The 16,706-nt window shown below is 47.1% G+C and overlaps 1 protein-coding gene across 1 annotated transcript in view; it reads left to right on the top strand.

The window, feature by feature from the left end:
* Positions 1-16,706, top strand: part of LOC149354524 (DNA (cytosine-5)-methyltransferase 3B-like) — a 148,898-nt gene that overhangs the window by 33,674 nt on the left and 98,518 nt on the right. The window contains exons 4-5 of the mRNA XM_089575998.1: positions 9,457-9,559; positions 13,920-14,009. Coding sequence (XP_089432124.1) covers positions 9,457-9,559; positions 13,920-14,009 — 193 coding nt within the window. The remainder of the gene's footprint in view (positions 1-9,456; positions 9,560-13,919; positions 14,010-16,706) is intronic.

Genomic DNA, 16,706 nt, shown 5'->3' with positions numbered 1-16,706 from the left:
TTTGATAATTCGAACATTGGATAATTCGAACTTTTTTCCCAGTCCCGTGAAGTTCGAATTAGCGAGCTTTTACTGTACTTCCCCACTCATTCATGTGGTACAGCAGTTCCAGTAGATAGGTGAACAGTGCAGGCCCCAGTCTGTCTGTCGTGTCCAATCAATCCTTCAACCAATTCTCTCATTTTTCTGAGTTGCTGTGGCAGAAGATGTTTGTAAGCTAAGGCCAAGGTTGCTGTCTCTCTCTTGACGTTAATTGTCGGTGGGCTGAAATGGTGCAGTTTGCAGATTCTTAAGGTACTCGTTCTTTCGTCTGTACTAGAATTGATTGGCCTTACTTTGTTGATATCTTCAACTATTGATATTGAAGTTTTTTTTTTATTAGCATTTGCAGTCAGGAACAGACCTGTAGCTGGTGGGTTTTGAGGTGATGCGCTTTCTCACTAGAAAATGAGGCTAAGTATGGGTTTCATGTTAAGTAGCTTCTGGATATTCAGGTCAGAGGCCCAATATTCATGGCAACATCCGTCTCTGATGATTGTTGCAGGCTCCTGAAAATTGCAAAACTTTTTGCTCATTGCCTTTTTTGGGTGAGGAATGCATAAGTCATATACTATCATTCTCTCCCGAAAACTGCTCCACTTTGCAGCGATTTCGGGGATGTTCCACTGTATCCTATGGTCACCAAAGTAGCTTTGCAGCCATTCCACATCTTTCTTACATCTTGTGATGCTCGTTGAAGTGCTTTTGCACAACTCGAAGCACTCCTTATATCACCATTCCTCCTGCATTCCATTAGGAAGCTTCTGGTTGACTTGACTGTGACATTAAGATATGTCACTTGTGTGATACCACTTGTGAGGAGGAGAATTTATGACTTCTTGTTTCCACCTTTATTTCTGGTACCCAGTGAGCCTGCTAAGCTGGCACCTGTCACTTCAAAAGACAAATCCGGAGCTACTCTCTCAGTTTGGAGGGAAGCTTTCTTTCAGTGGATGCTTCGTGGTTGAGGCAGACTGAGGTCACTCAATTTTAACATCTTTCCTCCAATTTGTCTTCCGATAACTATCCAAAACTACAGTTAAAGCTGGATGTAACAAACCTCCATATAGTGAATTCCTCGATATTACGAAGTTTCTAAATTTCCCAACAACGCCTCCACTGAAGCCCGTGCATTTTGGACCTCCATGTAATGGTGTTGCAGCGGTTGACCTTGATGTAATGAACTTGCTACACAGACTATCTGTTAGCTAGTGCTGAGTCACTCAAAAATTGGCAGAACCACATGAGTTTCGTGACGATAAACTGTTTCAAGAAACGAAAGTTTCACGACTGCATTGTACTTTCGGATCTTCTCGCAAAAACTGCATGGAATGAAAATTCCTGTTTTTTTTTCAACTTCGTTATATCCTGGTTTAATTGTACTGACTTAGTTTTGTGGGAATTTCGTAGGGCTCACCATTAGACCTGTGCGAATATTTGATAATTTTGAATATTTGGTTGAATAGTAAAGTATTCGATAATCGATTCAATTGAGCATTTGGCTTGGTATTCAAAACCTCGGAATATTCGTCTCATGCAAGCAATGCTTTTGGAACACTTGCTTTGCGTTGTTTCAGTTCAGTTCACATCCTCTGGAATGGCAGCGCGGCGCACGCATAGCCAAAGCCCGGCTTCATAACTGCTTCCTAGGCGTATGTGCCACGTGCCTGCATGTGCATGCATATGCCGGAGCCAGCATGTGCATGTGTTCAGAAGCTTACACGAGCAGGCGTGTGCGCAGTGCCCTGATCTGTACCTGCCAGGTGTATGTGCCCGCGCTGCCTGTGGCGCGCACATGCTTGAACCGACAAGGCAACTGGTATCAGCTGAAAGATGCACAGCTTCCTTGACTTCCATACGATGAGTTGCTCTTCTCCACATGAAATTTGCTAATCAAGCACTATGGCACGAGCACAAGGAGGAGTAGCACGAGGCACATGGAGATGGGTGCCCCTTTCTGATGCCTGACATGGGGTGGTGCTCGGCGCGCAAGTGCACGGTGTGTGTGTGTGCCTAGCAGGTCTCCGTGCAGCCACCCACAAGTACGTCGGCTCTGCGTGTAGATCAACTCTCCTAATTTCTGGTGGCCATTTTTGCAGAAGGTCAATACAGTTGCAGTGAGTATGACAAAGCTTCAGTGCACTCTTATTAGTGTGCTAGCACTAAGGCTTCCAATCTTGAAAAAAAAACTCGTCTGCTTAAGTGTCTTAAGCCAGCTAGACCTGCAGAAATGAAATAAATACTGCGAGTGCGTTTTGAACCCGCGGAGGTACGAACAGATCATCTTTGCTGGCCACTGCACGAGAGCACTACGCTGTCACCGCAACTTATCATCCTTCTAGTTTAACTGCCAATCTCTCGTGCCTTGTATTGCATGCTGTCATCTTCATCAACTTCCACCCGTGTGCAATGGATCCAGAACCCACTGCTAGTGCAGTGCCCTCTTAAAGTGTGTTAAGGGAACAACGTAGGCTAAAATGAAAAAAAAAGCAATTTTTTTTCATGGCATGAAATTCTGGCGTTTTTCTGAACAAAAACCAATATCTCACTTGTGCGAGAACAATTTTTGTGACACAGCCATCCGCAGTGGCTCATTGGTGACTGCATTCGGCTGCCTACACGAGAGACACAGGTTTGATCCCAGCCACGGCGGTCGCATTTCAGTGGAGGCGAAATGCTAGAGGTGCGCGTACTGTGCGATGTGAGTGCATATTAAAGAACCCCAGGTGGTCGAAATTTCCGGAGTGCTTCACTACGGCGTCCCTTATAGCCTGAGTCGCTTTAAGACATTAAACCACAATACACATCTGTGTAGCGCATGTACCTTCTTCCTCGCAAGATGCAACATTTGCAACAGTGTCACAGTGTAGCATCGCAAACGAAAATGTTGCAAATTTGTACTGCATGAAGTGCTCCCAACCCATTCGAGCCTGCATTTTTTTATCACTCTTTTTATCAGAACAAAAGAGGGCAATGTCGTCAGCATAGACCAAAATCTTAATTTTACATCATGTTAGCGAGAAGCCACGATGAGATGTGTTTTTGAAGGTACTGTTCTATAGGACCTTAAGATATGTAATGTGAGGTACAAAGGCAATGTCGAAAAGGTGAGTTAAATCCTTTCTTACTTTTGCTCTCCCCTTTCTTTCCCTTCCCTTTTCCTGTCCTCTTCCTGTCCTTTTATTCCCGCTAGCCGCAGCTAAGGTGCTTCAGGTTTCGATGGCAGATGCCGCGGCTAGCAATGTCTTTTCCTTTCATTGTTGTTTATTTTTATTTATAAATAGCCACTAACAACAACCACATGTTTGGCAAGGTCTTGGTTGTTAGGGGAAGGCAGTTTTCCCACGAGGCTTTTGGTGGGTTGGGGGTGGGCAGCTTACGGGGTCTTGCATATTTTCATACCTCGGGTCCATGTGGGTTCATGAAAACCTTGAAAACCCTTGAATTTGAAAGAAGTATTTTCAAGGGCCTTGAGGGTCTGGGAATTTTCGTGGGGTCCTTGAAAACCCTTGAATTTTGGTTTGGTGAGAAAGATGGCCGTGGAAAAATGCTAGGATCCTTTAATTTTTTTTTTACAAATTATCTTGTTGGAGGTAACTTTACCGGAACCCCACCTCTGCGGCTTTGATCGCTGTCCCTTCAACAAGAGCTCTGCGTAAATGCAGACGAAGCCCCACTGTCTCCGCCCGACACTGCACATGGCTTCCATCACCCCGTAAGCTGCCCCAAAAGCAAGGTTTGGGCGCGAAGCGAAAAGTGACAGTGCAAACGGGGTTCGGGCATGGGACCTGGTGCGCTGTAATCATAAGGAGCCTACACAGTTGCAATGCAAGCAGTTCAATGCAAGCACACATGAAGCACGCTTGCGTCACTCCGATAACGCAACGTAGAATTCACCTAAAGCCATTCTGTAAAATTTTCTGTCCACCATAAAAAAAGCTGTTATAAGGGCTTCAGCATCACCCACAGCCGTGCTGCCATGCAGGAAATTTTCCTTCATGCAGGCAACAGTCATCGCGCACCGCTTGGCTCGCTATACATACGTAAAGTTCGCACCAGAAAAGTCGAAATAGCTTTCTTATTAGAATGCTTTCGAGCAAAGACTGAGCATGCTGGCTCAGGTGCCAATCTTTTCCTTGAAATAAATAGTCAGGGGTCCTTGGAAGTCCTTGAAAATCTTTGAGTTTCATGGCTGAAAACCAGCATGAACCCTGCATACCGTGTTGCATGAACCCTGCATACCGTGTCTGGGAGAGGGTGGTAAGGGTGCTGCTCAAAAGATTCATGTTGGAAGCTGGCCGGGGGGCAAGTTGATTTTATGGCGCTGGAATGGTGTCTGTGAGTACCCGCGTAAGTACCCTTCGTAGGGGAAATTCTCAACTGATACAAGCCTCAGTGGACACCTATTACTTGCGTGAGAGTGTCCCCAAACCTGCTGAAGCTGGAGGGATTTGTAGATGCAAAATCTATCAGCTTTCCGCCTTATGGATTCCAGTGTATGCATACCTGGTTTACATTAATTTTGAATGCATTTGATTTTGTAGCTTCTACCTTAAATTTTCTTCTTTTTTTGGCGCGGACAGTAGATTAAAGTGGATTAAGAAAAAAATCTTGCATTAAACAAATTTAGTAGGGGTGTGCGAATATTCGATAATTTCGAATATTCGACCGAATAGCACGGTATTCGATATTCGCTTCGAACCGAATTCTCGGTATTCGAAATTTCGAAGTATTCGTCTCGCGCGAATAGTGTTACTGGGACGATTGCCCGCTTGCTTTATGTGGTTTCGGTTCCGAGTATTGCCGCATAGATGGCTTTTTTTTTATCGCGCTTTCAACGCTCGGGGGTCAGTTAGTATGCAAATCACGATCAGGCCGGGGTGCGAACCAAGCGACAAACGAAAGAAAGGTGATGGCGACGCGCTCTTGCAAAATATCCTGCGTTCTGGCCGTCTTCGAGCCCCCGCACTAAGGCTGCCATAAGCCGCGTCGCTGCCACCGTGTCGACGCAGACGCAATGAAGAACACAGCCAACAGTCGTCTAAGCTTCTAAACAAGAAACCTCAGTTTATTGTCAGCGAACTCTTTATATACTCTGGCTGGCGGTGACGTTATCGATGAGCTCGGACGCCGCAAGTATTCGAACGCAGGCATCGCTTGGCCGCGTTCATCCCCTCCCTCTTTTTTTTTCTCAATAGAGCTGCGGAAAAGATTATCTGATACGACAGATGCGAAGATAAACACACAGCCCTATCGCTTCACCCAATCAGGCGACAAATCATGCGTACCGAACATGGGCAACCGTTCTCGGCCGCATTGAAGCAAGCCATCATATTACCGGCGGAGGCGAGAAAAATTCAGCGGCAGCGCGGGGACTCGATGTCGCCGAAGTGTATACTTACTTCAATGGGAACGGCGCATTTAGCGTGTGATAACGCCGAACTTTAGTAGAACGAAATGATCGCATCCATCTATGACTGGCATCTTTTCTTGCTATTCTGACTGCCTGCGCATTGGTGGGAACGGAACGCCGTCGTAATCAGGGCATTGAGCCGCCTTCGGTGGCGTGCCGCACTCCGTCCCCGCAACTCGGGCACTCCGGTACGTTGGAGGCTCAGAGCATTCTTGGAAGCGCGATGCTAATTGTTGCTCGGAGGTACTACCGGGGACAATTTTGCCAGGAGGCGCGAGCGGTGCGAATGACGTTTCGCTTGCGGCGCTAGAGTTTTGTACAGCCGCTTCCATTCTTCCTAGTCGGGGAATGTAACCGGGACGATGTTCCGATCCTTCCGCTTGATAAGCGAAGCAACACTCCGGCAAACAGCAGCCGCGAGCTGCTAGTGAAATGCAAAAACAAAAAATGCATTGTGCGACACGCCTCGTCAGAGTGACGGCATAGGCCAAGAAGAGCGCCAGTTAGCTGCACTAAACCCAAGAGAGACAGAGCAGAGCCGACGTTTCCATACGAGCACCCCTCAGATAGCGAAATAGACGCGCCAATCTCCGGCCGCAAGGTGATGGCGACGCATTTGAGCCATGGGCGGTGCGTCCTGAACGCTCCGTCCCCGACAGTACGGCCAACCTATCGGTGCTGTGGAAGCTGTGGATACGCGATGGTGCGATGCTGGCAGTGCTGCTAGGAGGTCCGGTCAGCCTATATTCCATATTAACATCTTCGGACGCAGCAGTCCCATCGGCGTAACCGAAAAGAAGGCGCAATCTAAGCCAATAAGTTAGGATCCTAAACTATAGAAATGCAAGTGGCAAGTCGGTGCACCGAACGTGATTGCCTAGCTCAGTGTTGGACATTCGACTACTGGTCACCGGTAGTGCAGAATGTCCTTTTTTTTTCATTATTGTTCTCAGTGCTCTTGCTGCAGTGTAGTGCAGTTACTCCTATGGTTTCAGTTATTGGTTGTACTACTGGCACCGTTCTGTTATACTGTCATTTTTTGTATTTTATGTCTAATTTCTTATCAGAAAACAGGTGGTATTTTTATGTGTTATAACTTTTTATTACCAAACCGGTAAAAATTGTTCTTAACTCACTTTAGGTGCTCTCTTAAAATTTTGAAGCATGGTTTTAAATAAAGCCTCAGTGCAGTATGTAATGGCATCATGTGTTAGGAAAGTAAATGGTTTTTTGAAATGCCTACTGTCATTCAGCCTTTTTTTAGTGCCAGAAGTACTGTTCGAACTATTCGCTTTGGAATTATTCGAAGAAAATTGCTATTCGCTTCGAATTCGCTTCGAATCAAAAAACCACTATTCGCACACCCCTAAAATTTAGCATTTTTTTCATATACAGTAATGCCTTGTTATAATGAAGTCAGCGGGACGGCGGAAAAATTCGTTATTAGCGATAAGCGACCACAACTGCGAGAAAGCTGGCGGACGCCGCGTGGCGAGCACATGACATCCGCCAGCTGCGGCAGTTGCTAGGCTGCAGCTTGCTTGTAAATTTGCTTGTACCGCAGTCATCACCCTACCAGCAACTCGATATTGGCCAACGATCATCAGAAATGATGCATTTTTGACATTAATCTATCCCAAGGCTTACTATGAACGTGAACAAACAATACTATTGCCTTTTTGAGACGCCGGTGGCCGGCATCAAGGCTGACAAGCCAGCCTGGCTCAGAGGAGCGCACCCTATATCGTCACGACGCTGCCGCTCTCCGTGCTCGTGTTTTCTGCCGCTTCCAGTCATTGCGTTTGCCGCGAGCGGCAGCAGGTTGGACGCAGGTTGGACGCCTTTCTCAACGACGCGCCACAGTGAACCACACTCGCTTTTCGCACATGTATCCCCATCTTAACAACAAAATTCATTGACCATACCACGCATTTAGACCATTAATCTGGTCGGATGGCGCGAATCGAGCATGACTTTCCACTTTTCTGCATCCAAGACACCGCGGTTTGGCACTCGCTTAGCACCCGTTACTAGGCAGGCCACGGATCGTGGGTTTGGTACTTTTGTGGCCTATTCTATGCCTGCATCACTGCATGTGCAACCACGGCGGCGATGCCTCCGCTCGCCACTTCGCTCTAAGCGGGTCAAGCTCTTCATGCGGTTCGAGTAATGCGACTTAAAAAGCATGTGTTTTGGTTGGGACTGGAAGAAATTTCGAATGAAGCAATTTCGTTATAACGAGGGATTACTGCACCATCACACAGAAAAGTAAACAGCATAACAAGATTGATCAAAGCCCATCTATTTTCAGAGTTCTTTTTTTTGTTCTTCACCTGTTTGAACCAGTTCGATGAGGTACGAACTGGTTCGAACCAGAACAGAATGTTGCTCTGGAGCCCAAAAGGTGTAAACCCGAACCGAACCTGAAAAAATTCCGGCTCGACTCCCAGGTAGAAAGGGGGAGGGGGTTACATAATTGCGGAAGTGCTGCAGTGTTGAGTGGTAAGTAGTAAGTAGATGTTCTAAAGCTGGACCTTAGTGGAAGGCCTCCTTTTCACCTTCAAAAGTGAAGAAGAGATGGGCGGCTTTCAGCACGTCCCAGTTTGCAGTGGAGGGCTGCGCTGGAGTTGCGAAGGACGTGCTATCGCCTTTAAGCATGGTCGGAAGGCTGGAAAATATAGCAGCATGTGGCCATTCCGTGAATGCCGCTTTTTGATGAAAATGGTTACCTAACCTCTGCAACTCGCATGTTCGCACTTGTGAGTCGCAGGGCTACTCAACTGTTTATGTTGAGAAGCATAAGTCTCCACGACAATTGCATTTTGCCCAATTTTCTGGCCTTCTGATCCCGAGTAGCAAGCCACTAAATGAGTGGGCTTTTTGGCGATATCATGTTTCGATAACAGACCAGTATTGACTTCATACATGGTTGCAGTCTTGTTTTGAAGCGTTTTATGGTTTATGGGGGTGTAATGCCTCAAAGCAACTCAGGCTAGGGGGAGGTCATAGTGAAGGGCTCCGGAAATTTCGCCCACGTGGGGATCTTTAACATGCACTTACATCGCACAGTGCACGGGCTTCTAGAATTTCGCTTCTATTGAAATTCGATCGCCACGGCTGGGATCGAACCCGCATCCTTTGGGTCAGCAGCTGAGCGCCATAACCACTGAGCCACCGCAGCAGAATTTTGACGCGTTTCGGCAAGGTAAATACAGCAGATGGACAGCATTTTTAAATGACTGCACCGTTGCACTCTGCGGAAGTGTAACTTGGAGTGACTCCTGCTACCAATTTTGCAGAATGTGACGTAGAGGGCACTGGAAAACTGAGACAAAGACACTCGGCAAACATCAGGGAACACTTCAATTCACTGGTTTAGCACACGTGGTTTTGTGCATGACTGTGGTTTCAGAGTGCCGGAGACAGTGCGATGTACCTGATTCACTGTATCTTGGCACTGGTCATGTCATCCATTGCTCATCAGCAAAAGCTAACATAGCAAGCTACTGAGGTCTTCAAAATCGGTAGCTACAGTGAGCAGTCAGGTACATATCTCGGAGGTCATGCAGCTAGTTGCCACTGCCATGATGCTGCTAACATGGAGAAAGAGACCCCTCCATCATCCGGCCATTTTACCCTCTCCACATTTCCTCCAAAGAGGTGGTGCAGTCTCGTAGGTGCTTTAGTGGCAGGCATTACAGCGAACGAGCTATGTTTTACATAGACTCTTATGGAGTGTGAGCGGACCATGTTGCACTGTTCAAATCATCTAGAAGTTCAAATAAATGAAGTTTGAATTGACGTGCTTTCAGTGTATATGGTGAAAGGTGCATGACATGTTTCAGCATCCTAGCAGAGACACTAATGATGGATATGTGTGATAGCTGCTTGGATAACAGGTCACTTTGAAAACTGGATTAGCTGGCTCGTCGTTTAGTTGGCCTGTTCCTTTGTAGCGCTTCAAGTGGTAACAGTGTGTGGCTCCCACGCTGCCTTTTCTGCAGGAGATGGCGGCAAGGTCAGGTACTTCTACAGGCGCCGATCCATTGGTCTGGGCCCTGGCCACATTCCCCAACACGGCTCTGGCGGAACATACAGCAGGACCAGGTGATGCTCAATTGCATGTGCTCGCACTGTGTGTTTACTTTGCAAATGTCTCGTCATGTGGTTGAGATTGCCTCAGAGACACAGAACCGAGCAGGCAGTTTTACTTGTAGTGCTTCGCTCACCAAAAACAGTGCCTCTGGGGCTTGTGATTATTGGTGGGGTGCCACAAAACGTGTTGGAATGCAGGAAACAGTACGATGTGGAAAAACAGATTGGAGGTTGTACAGTTTAGCTAAATTGATTTCATCTACACAGCGCTGTCCATGCACACACATGCATCACATTCTTCAGCCTGTGAGCCACAAAGCGTTCAACATACAAGGCAGTTTATTTATAGAGATAGACCAGGTACGAGGTCACAACATTGCATGAAGGAAGCTTATTTGCTGTGTAGGAAACGGTAAGCACATCACTTGCCCCTATGCTGCCTTCCTTTTCGATGAAATGTGCTTCTAGCGATTTCTGTGGGATACTTACGGCCTCTATATTTCCGTGTTTCTACTAAAATTCATGGCTTTTAGCATTTTTCGCAAAATTGTTTGTTATCAGTAACATTTTCTTCTTTTGATCGTATTGTGCTTGTGGACATCAGCAGGAATAATAGAATGATAGGAATTTGAATTTATTAGTCGGAGTTCTCTTTAAAGGCAGAACCTGGCATCAAATGAAGTTCTGCTGATGTCTTGACATGCTTGTTACACCACCTGCTCAAGCCAGCTAGTGCTTCAAGTGCTGTGGCTCTGGTAGCAGCGTGCTCACACGCTTGTATGGAAAGAGTCACAATATTGACGCCTGTCAAAGTAGTGTTACTGTATTCATACGATTATGACACCAGTTCCCCACAGGGGCATCTGCTACATGAAGATGTTGGTGAGTGGCGTCACCACGGGTTGCTGAGCATCCACAGGGCCATCCCAGCAGGGGGATGATGGTGCGCAGGGCCACCACGGTCCCAAGCACCCATGCTTAGCCGTGTGTGGCATCGCCGTGTCCGGGGAAAAGAGGATACTGATGGTTGAGCCGATGCCGAGCGTTTGAACCTTTAAGGCCCCTCGGCCGAGGCAACACACCTGGCCGAGGCAACACAAAGCACTTCGTCCTGTGTGTTCGTCCCATTTTCCGTATTTTGACAGCGCTCACCAATATCTTCAAGAATGTATTTCCGACTAGCCCCAGTAGTAGCTCTTTTGACACCACTGTGGTCCCAGCTTCCCGTAGATGGCACCTCCGCCTTGACCCGACCGCGGGAAATCAGCAGTCGCCTTTTTCTATCCTCCCCTCTATCTTTCACTTTCCTATCTCTTTCTTATAACTGTCCTGTCTCCTCCTCTCTTCTTGTTTTTTTTTCACTTTTCATAGGCGACTGGTTAACCTTCGATGCCCTGTAACCAAAGTTTTATGGAAGACAGGATGATAAGTTTACCCTTCTATTACTTGTTCTTATCAGGAGAAACCAGTGGCATCCATTTAAAGAAGTCTGTACATCCCTCAAAAAGTTTATCACAAGAATCTTGCGTAATATATTGTATAAGAGGCCAAAGGCAATGAGAACTGGTCACCTTTGTGATTGAAATGCAGAAATGCAGATTCTATGAAGCTTTTCTAATTGTGACTTCAGTGATAATTTAGTCCAAGATTATCTTCCCTGTCATAAATATAGTAACTTGTAATGAGATCTAGAAAAAGTTTGTTAGTTGGTTAGTGTGAAGTTTTTAATACCAATATTTCACTGTATTTTTATTGTTGACATATACACCTCACGCTGTCTCGGGTATATTGCCTCTGTTCTTGATGAGACAAGCTTCCAAGATTTCTTGGGCCTGTGTGATCTCGATCCAGCCCTAGTGTTGTGCACAGTTGAAGCCACCACAGCGCACTGACCAATGAGCTTGCTCAGGAATGGTTTTGACAGTCTGCTACCTTCCCCACGATCGAAACACCATGTCGCTGTTATGGACTTTCCGGTGTGATTTTAGTAGCATCTTTTAGTCTTTTCCAATGGTCGGGCATATGGCTTTTTGTCTTTCTTACCGCATCCAAAGTGTGCACAAGGCTTTGAAATTCTTGAAAATCTTCAAATTGAAATATCTGATTTTCAAGACCCTTGAAAGTCCTTGAAAAATCATAAATATATGAAAATCGTGATTTGCAGTGAGAAACTCTTCAGATGCGTGAATAAAAAGAAAATTGTTTTTTGAAGCGAATAGCTTCACTAGGCTCGTCAACACCGCGCTTTGCGTGGGCCACCCCTGGGCGCCGCCGCAGCGCGCCCTTCCTCCTCCTCGCCAGCCCCTCCCTTCTCCTCGCCACCGGTTTACCCCTTGCCGCAGCTGCACGGTCTCCGCCGCCGTCCCAAGAGAAGGTTCTTTCGCAAGGCGTTGCGAGAACGCACGCGTGTGCGGCGGCGGCCGTAGAAGAGGCGCAGACATTCACCATGGAAGGAAGAAGACCCAGAAGTGGTAGCGAGGGAGTTGGCTCAAAATCTACACCTCTATCATGGTGCTCCCAGTGCATTGTGTGCGAACTGCGACAGCTATGACGTCAAACAAAGCATAACTGCAGCTTTTCGCTTGTATATCCAGGCTTAACCAGAGCTAAGTCACTGCCAATTTTTTTTCTCAATGCATATGTTTGTACTGTTAGGAGAAGGTAAGTGACGCCAACCAAGTAAAATACAGGAAAAACACGACGTTTCGGGACCGGCTCGGCCCCTTCTTCACGGTGTGACTACGGGCGAGCGCAGCTTGGCTGCGCTCGCCCAAGCTGCGCTCGCCCGTAGTCACACCGTGAAGAAGGGGCCGAGCCGGTCCCGAAACGTCGTGTTTTTCCTGTATTTTACTTGGTTGGCGTCACTTACCTTCTCCTAACATTAAATTTCCCAACCAGACAGACTTCTGTCGAATGTTTTCTTTTGAGTATATGTTTGTACTTCATGTCTAAAATTTCACCATGAAAGCTTCGCGAGCTTGGCAGATGCACTTGAGATTGCTGGCCACGTTGAGGCCATTGCTGTTTCCGGCCGTTCTGTAATTCCGGCAACCTTTATTTCAGTTGCTGGCTTGTTGTGGTTTTGCGTTGCATATGCGCAAAACCCAAAGACTGCACTGTGGAGCATTTAGGTAGTTTTCCGGATGTGGATCCAGCAATCCTGCAGTGCATAAGAATTCCCAGAAAGCGTAAATTTCAAAGCTCATGGCTCAGTAATGGTGAATACATGCACTAGGGGGTTCTGGATGCTATGAACCTGTATAGAGGGAAATGCATGCTATGGGGTAAATGCTTCAACCTGGCTGTCACAGGTCAGTCTGCACTGAAAAGCCGCATGAAAAGTGCAAAACACAGCTCTTGTATGAAATGAGCAGTGGCGGGTTTGGTATGCGAACACTTGTTTAACTGCCAGTACGAATGATCGACTAGTCAATACTTCATCACAGGCATCTGACATTAACAGCACGTGCTGCGTGAACGTATTGGTTACTGATGCCAACGGAATTTAGTGGATGTTGAAGATGCAGTGGTTCCTTGTAAATCCCGTAAAAGGGCCTTGAAAGCCCTTGAATTTCTCTGATTCTTTTTTTTTTAAGTGGAGCATGTACAATCCTTTTGTGTGCTTATGTGCTTATTTTAAAAGCAGCTTGCTCAGAGAAATGAACTCTCGGGGTTCTTTTAGTATGTGGTGAGGGGCTGGTATATTTGGTACACCTGAGCCGCTATTTGCCTGGCACATAGCAGAGCCACAGTGGAGGGTGTACTGCAGGCACCCCACCAGAGGGGAACCAGCCTCATCTTCTGAACATGTCTAAAACAGTGTGCTGTAACAAAGCACGGTTGTTCGCTTGCAGTTTGGCTCTTCTCTTAATTGTGGTTCAGTTTTGTTTGAGTGTGATTCTGCTTATTGGTATTGGTGATGCCTGTTACTAGAGGTCCATGTACAGGTGCAGATAGAAGTAAATAGAGTACGCTATGGCCTTCAAACTTTATTTATTACTTGTCTAATGGAAATTAAACATTGAATGGGAGGTATGGTAGTGGTTGCTGGTACAGTTGCTCATGGAAACAGTGTGACTCGGTTTCTGCTAGGACAGTTGTGACTGCATGTAGAACAGAACAGCATGCTATGTTTGCTTACGTCCACACCTGTACATATTTTCCCTTTGATTCTTGAGTTTGTTGGTAACTGGTCGGTGATACATTTTCATGCACCGCTTATGTGCCACTGTTCAAACTGAAGCTGCACAAGGAACTTTTAGCAGGGAAAGCATGCACTTAATTCTGTAAATAAACAAAACTTCAATTCAGGGGCGCATTCTAGATTGTAGGTCGTTGCAGAGGCTCACTCGACCCATGGTGTCTCTTGCAGTACCTGAGGCTGTCCGAGCCAACCTTGGGCGCATGCAGGCACCTGCTGTGCCTCTGGTTGCACCACAAGAAGAGGCAATGCATGAGACAGGTGAGCTGGGCATAAAATCTCAGATCGAGAGTTTTGGATGAGCAAACCTTGCAGCTTTCCTGTGTACCCCTTCAATTGTGATTACTTTAAAGGTGCACTGAAGACGAATCTGAATTCGTGTTTCTACCATGAGGACTCGTTCTACCCATTCCGAGCATTGTTAGAAACTTCTAGCTATTGTCCTATGCAGCTGATTTTCATAATTTAAATGGATTAAACTTCCCGGCTACCTCCTTTTTGAACTCACCGCAGATGATAGAAGAGATGATAGAAGGAATCAACTACAGTCGAACCTCGATGTAACGAACCTCAATGTAACGAAATTCGCGATGTAACGCATTTTTTTCATTTCCCAATCACTTCCCCATTGAAAACCATGTATTTTTTTTCGCGATTTAACGAAGTAATTTTGCTCCGCACTTTCGATGTAACGAAGTCCTTGCGCATCGCATGCATGTGCCAGGAGCTACCTTGACAATCGAATGAGAGCTAAAAGTTTAGCCGAGACGAAACGCAGTTTGTATTTGCCCTTTTATGCGCCAATTTTGCCGGCAGTGTGGGAATCTGCGAGAACGTACTGCCGCGCCATCTGTCGTGCGCATACAAAGCCCGCGGCATGGAAGTTTCAAGACGCGCCGCGCCATGACGCCACTGGCGAGCTGTAGACTCTGAACGTGAAAGCGCAAACCGGAATTTTCTTGCAGCGTCCGTTCGTTTTTTTTTGTTTTTGCGTGCGATGTCCTCGTAGACAACAACAAAAAAAAGTCTTCAGTGTTGACAAACTCGTGGAGCTAGTGTGGTCGTACCTTTAAAACGGGGGAGCGGCGAAAAAGAAAAAAAAGACGTGCCCTGGCAGAGGAGGCGAGTGGTGAAGGGGGTAGAGGGGAGGCGTGGCGTGGGAGGCGCGCGCGGTGCATTCTGGGTGGGCGGCTTCGGCGCGGCCCGCGCGAAATGCAGCACGCATCAGAGAAAAATAAAGAAAAATGTTCGCATCGCTCACGCCGGCGCGGTGGGATTGTGCACGCGGCGCGGTTATACTCCGACGTAGCGCGAGCGCGCGTGCGCGCGCGGCACGGCGGCACGGCGACGTGCCGCGCGGAATGCAGCCGGCTGCATTCCGCGCCGGGCGCCGTCAGAGCGCGCCGGTAGCCGCCGAACACGCTGGCGATCGGGCGCCGCTGTTTCGCGGACGTGACGTCGCCGTGCCGCGCGCGCACGCGCTACGTCGGAGTATAACCGCGCCGCGTGCACAATCCCACCGCGCCGGCGTGAGCGATGCGAACATTTTTCTTTATTTTTCTCTGATGCGTCCCCGGCTGCAAATGTTCAATGCTGATGATGATGATACCAGTAGCGACATCTTGTGGCGGCTTTCAGTACTAGGCGCTGCGCTCGTTCTTTTGCTATGCGCACACGGAGAAAAATGATGCCTTCGCGGTGTTTGCTATCACTCATTATGCTCCTGATGTAGAAAAAAACATCCGGTGCCCTTGTTAGCGATACTATTACTCGATTTTCTTGCATATTTCCTCAATAAGTGATTTACAAGTTCCCATCAACAAGCAGTGTTCCTGAACCAGTTATACTTTATTTTGACAGCTGAAACATGGGAACCTCGACGTAACGAAATTTGCGATGTAACGAAATTTTCGGCTGCAAGTAGGACTTCGTTATATCGAGGTTCAACTGTAATGCATGGAGTGCCTTTCAGACAGTTGCATGGCGGCTTCGCTTTCGGTTTTATTTTGTTTTTTAGGTTTCCATAAATAAATAGATCCAGTCAGAGGCTACATAGCCGCAAATTAGGCCCGCAGAAATAAAAATGCTCATGGACTCTTTGCTTTAGCCGATCGCTACATATCACTCCACTGATGGCAGAGCGGCAAGCCACCACAGAACTGACTGAAAGGTTGGTTGACTCCTCCGACCATCTGTAGTGAGTTAAAAAAAAAAAAGGTAGGAGCTGGGACTTTCAATCCGATTTAAGTTATGGAAATAGGCCGCACAGGGCAATAATTTTCCAACAGGTCGCAAACAGCACATGTGTATTGAGGTCATGGTTGAATTATGAATAGTAAGCAATGACTTCTACTCTGCACAGTTTATAGGATGTGGAAGAGCAAATGTCTGCGTGTGCGAATTTCATGATGGAAGTATTGCTGAGCATTGCACCTAAGCACTATATCTAGTCTTTTTCGTAGGTGGTGAACCTATCCTATGGGTAAAAAAACTCACAGACTGTGTCAGTTTCAAAAGTTGCTGTAAGCATGAAATGTGTTGCAGGGAAGGTGCAGTGTTTTCTAGGACTCATAGACACTGATAGCCGCACTGGATTCCTGGGGAGCATCCAACTTCAATCGCTTTTCTTTCCTAAGCTTTCCTTTGTGAACAACAGTGCGCTCGACTTTCCTTACCGCTTTTTCTGTAAGGTGAACCAAGTGACCAGAGCTGGTTACCAGCCGTGCTGATGGATGGCGCTATGGGACCTTTGTTGCCGGCCCACACATTACATAATGACGTCAAGTCACACGACGCTGTCGCCTCGCTTGTCAGGTGCCACCAGGATTGCATGTGTGCTCCTCTTGGGCTGCAGGGCAGAACTTCAGCTCCTTCACGCCACGCGCTGGAATTTCTTTTCACTGCAGGGCCATAAAGATGCTGTTGTTGATGCATGCGCTGCTGTGGCGGCAGCGTGGG

The sequence above is a fragment of the Amblyomma mixtum genome, chromosome 3, assembly GCF_055824585.1.
Source record: "Amblyomma mixtum isolate Tamu chromosome 3, ASM5582458v1, whole genome shotgun sequence".
Taxonomy (NCBI): Eukaryota; Metazoa; Arthropoda; class Arachnida; order Ixodida; family Ixodidae; genus Amblyomma; species Amblyomma mixtum.
This window is presented reverse-complemented; position numbering and strand designations above follow the sequence as displayed.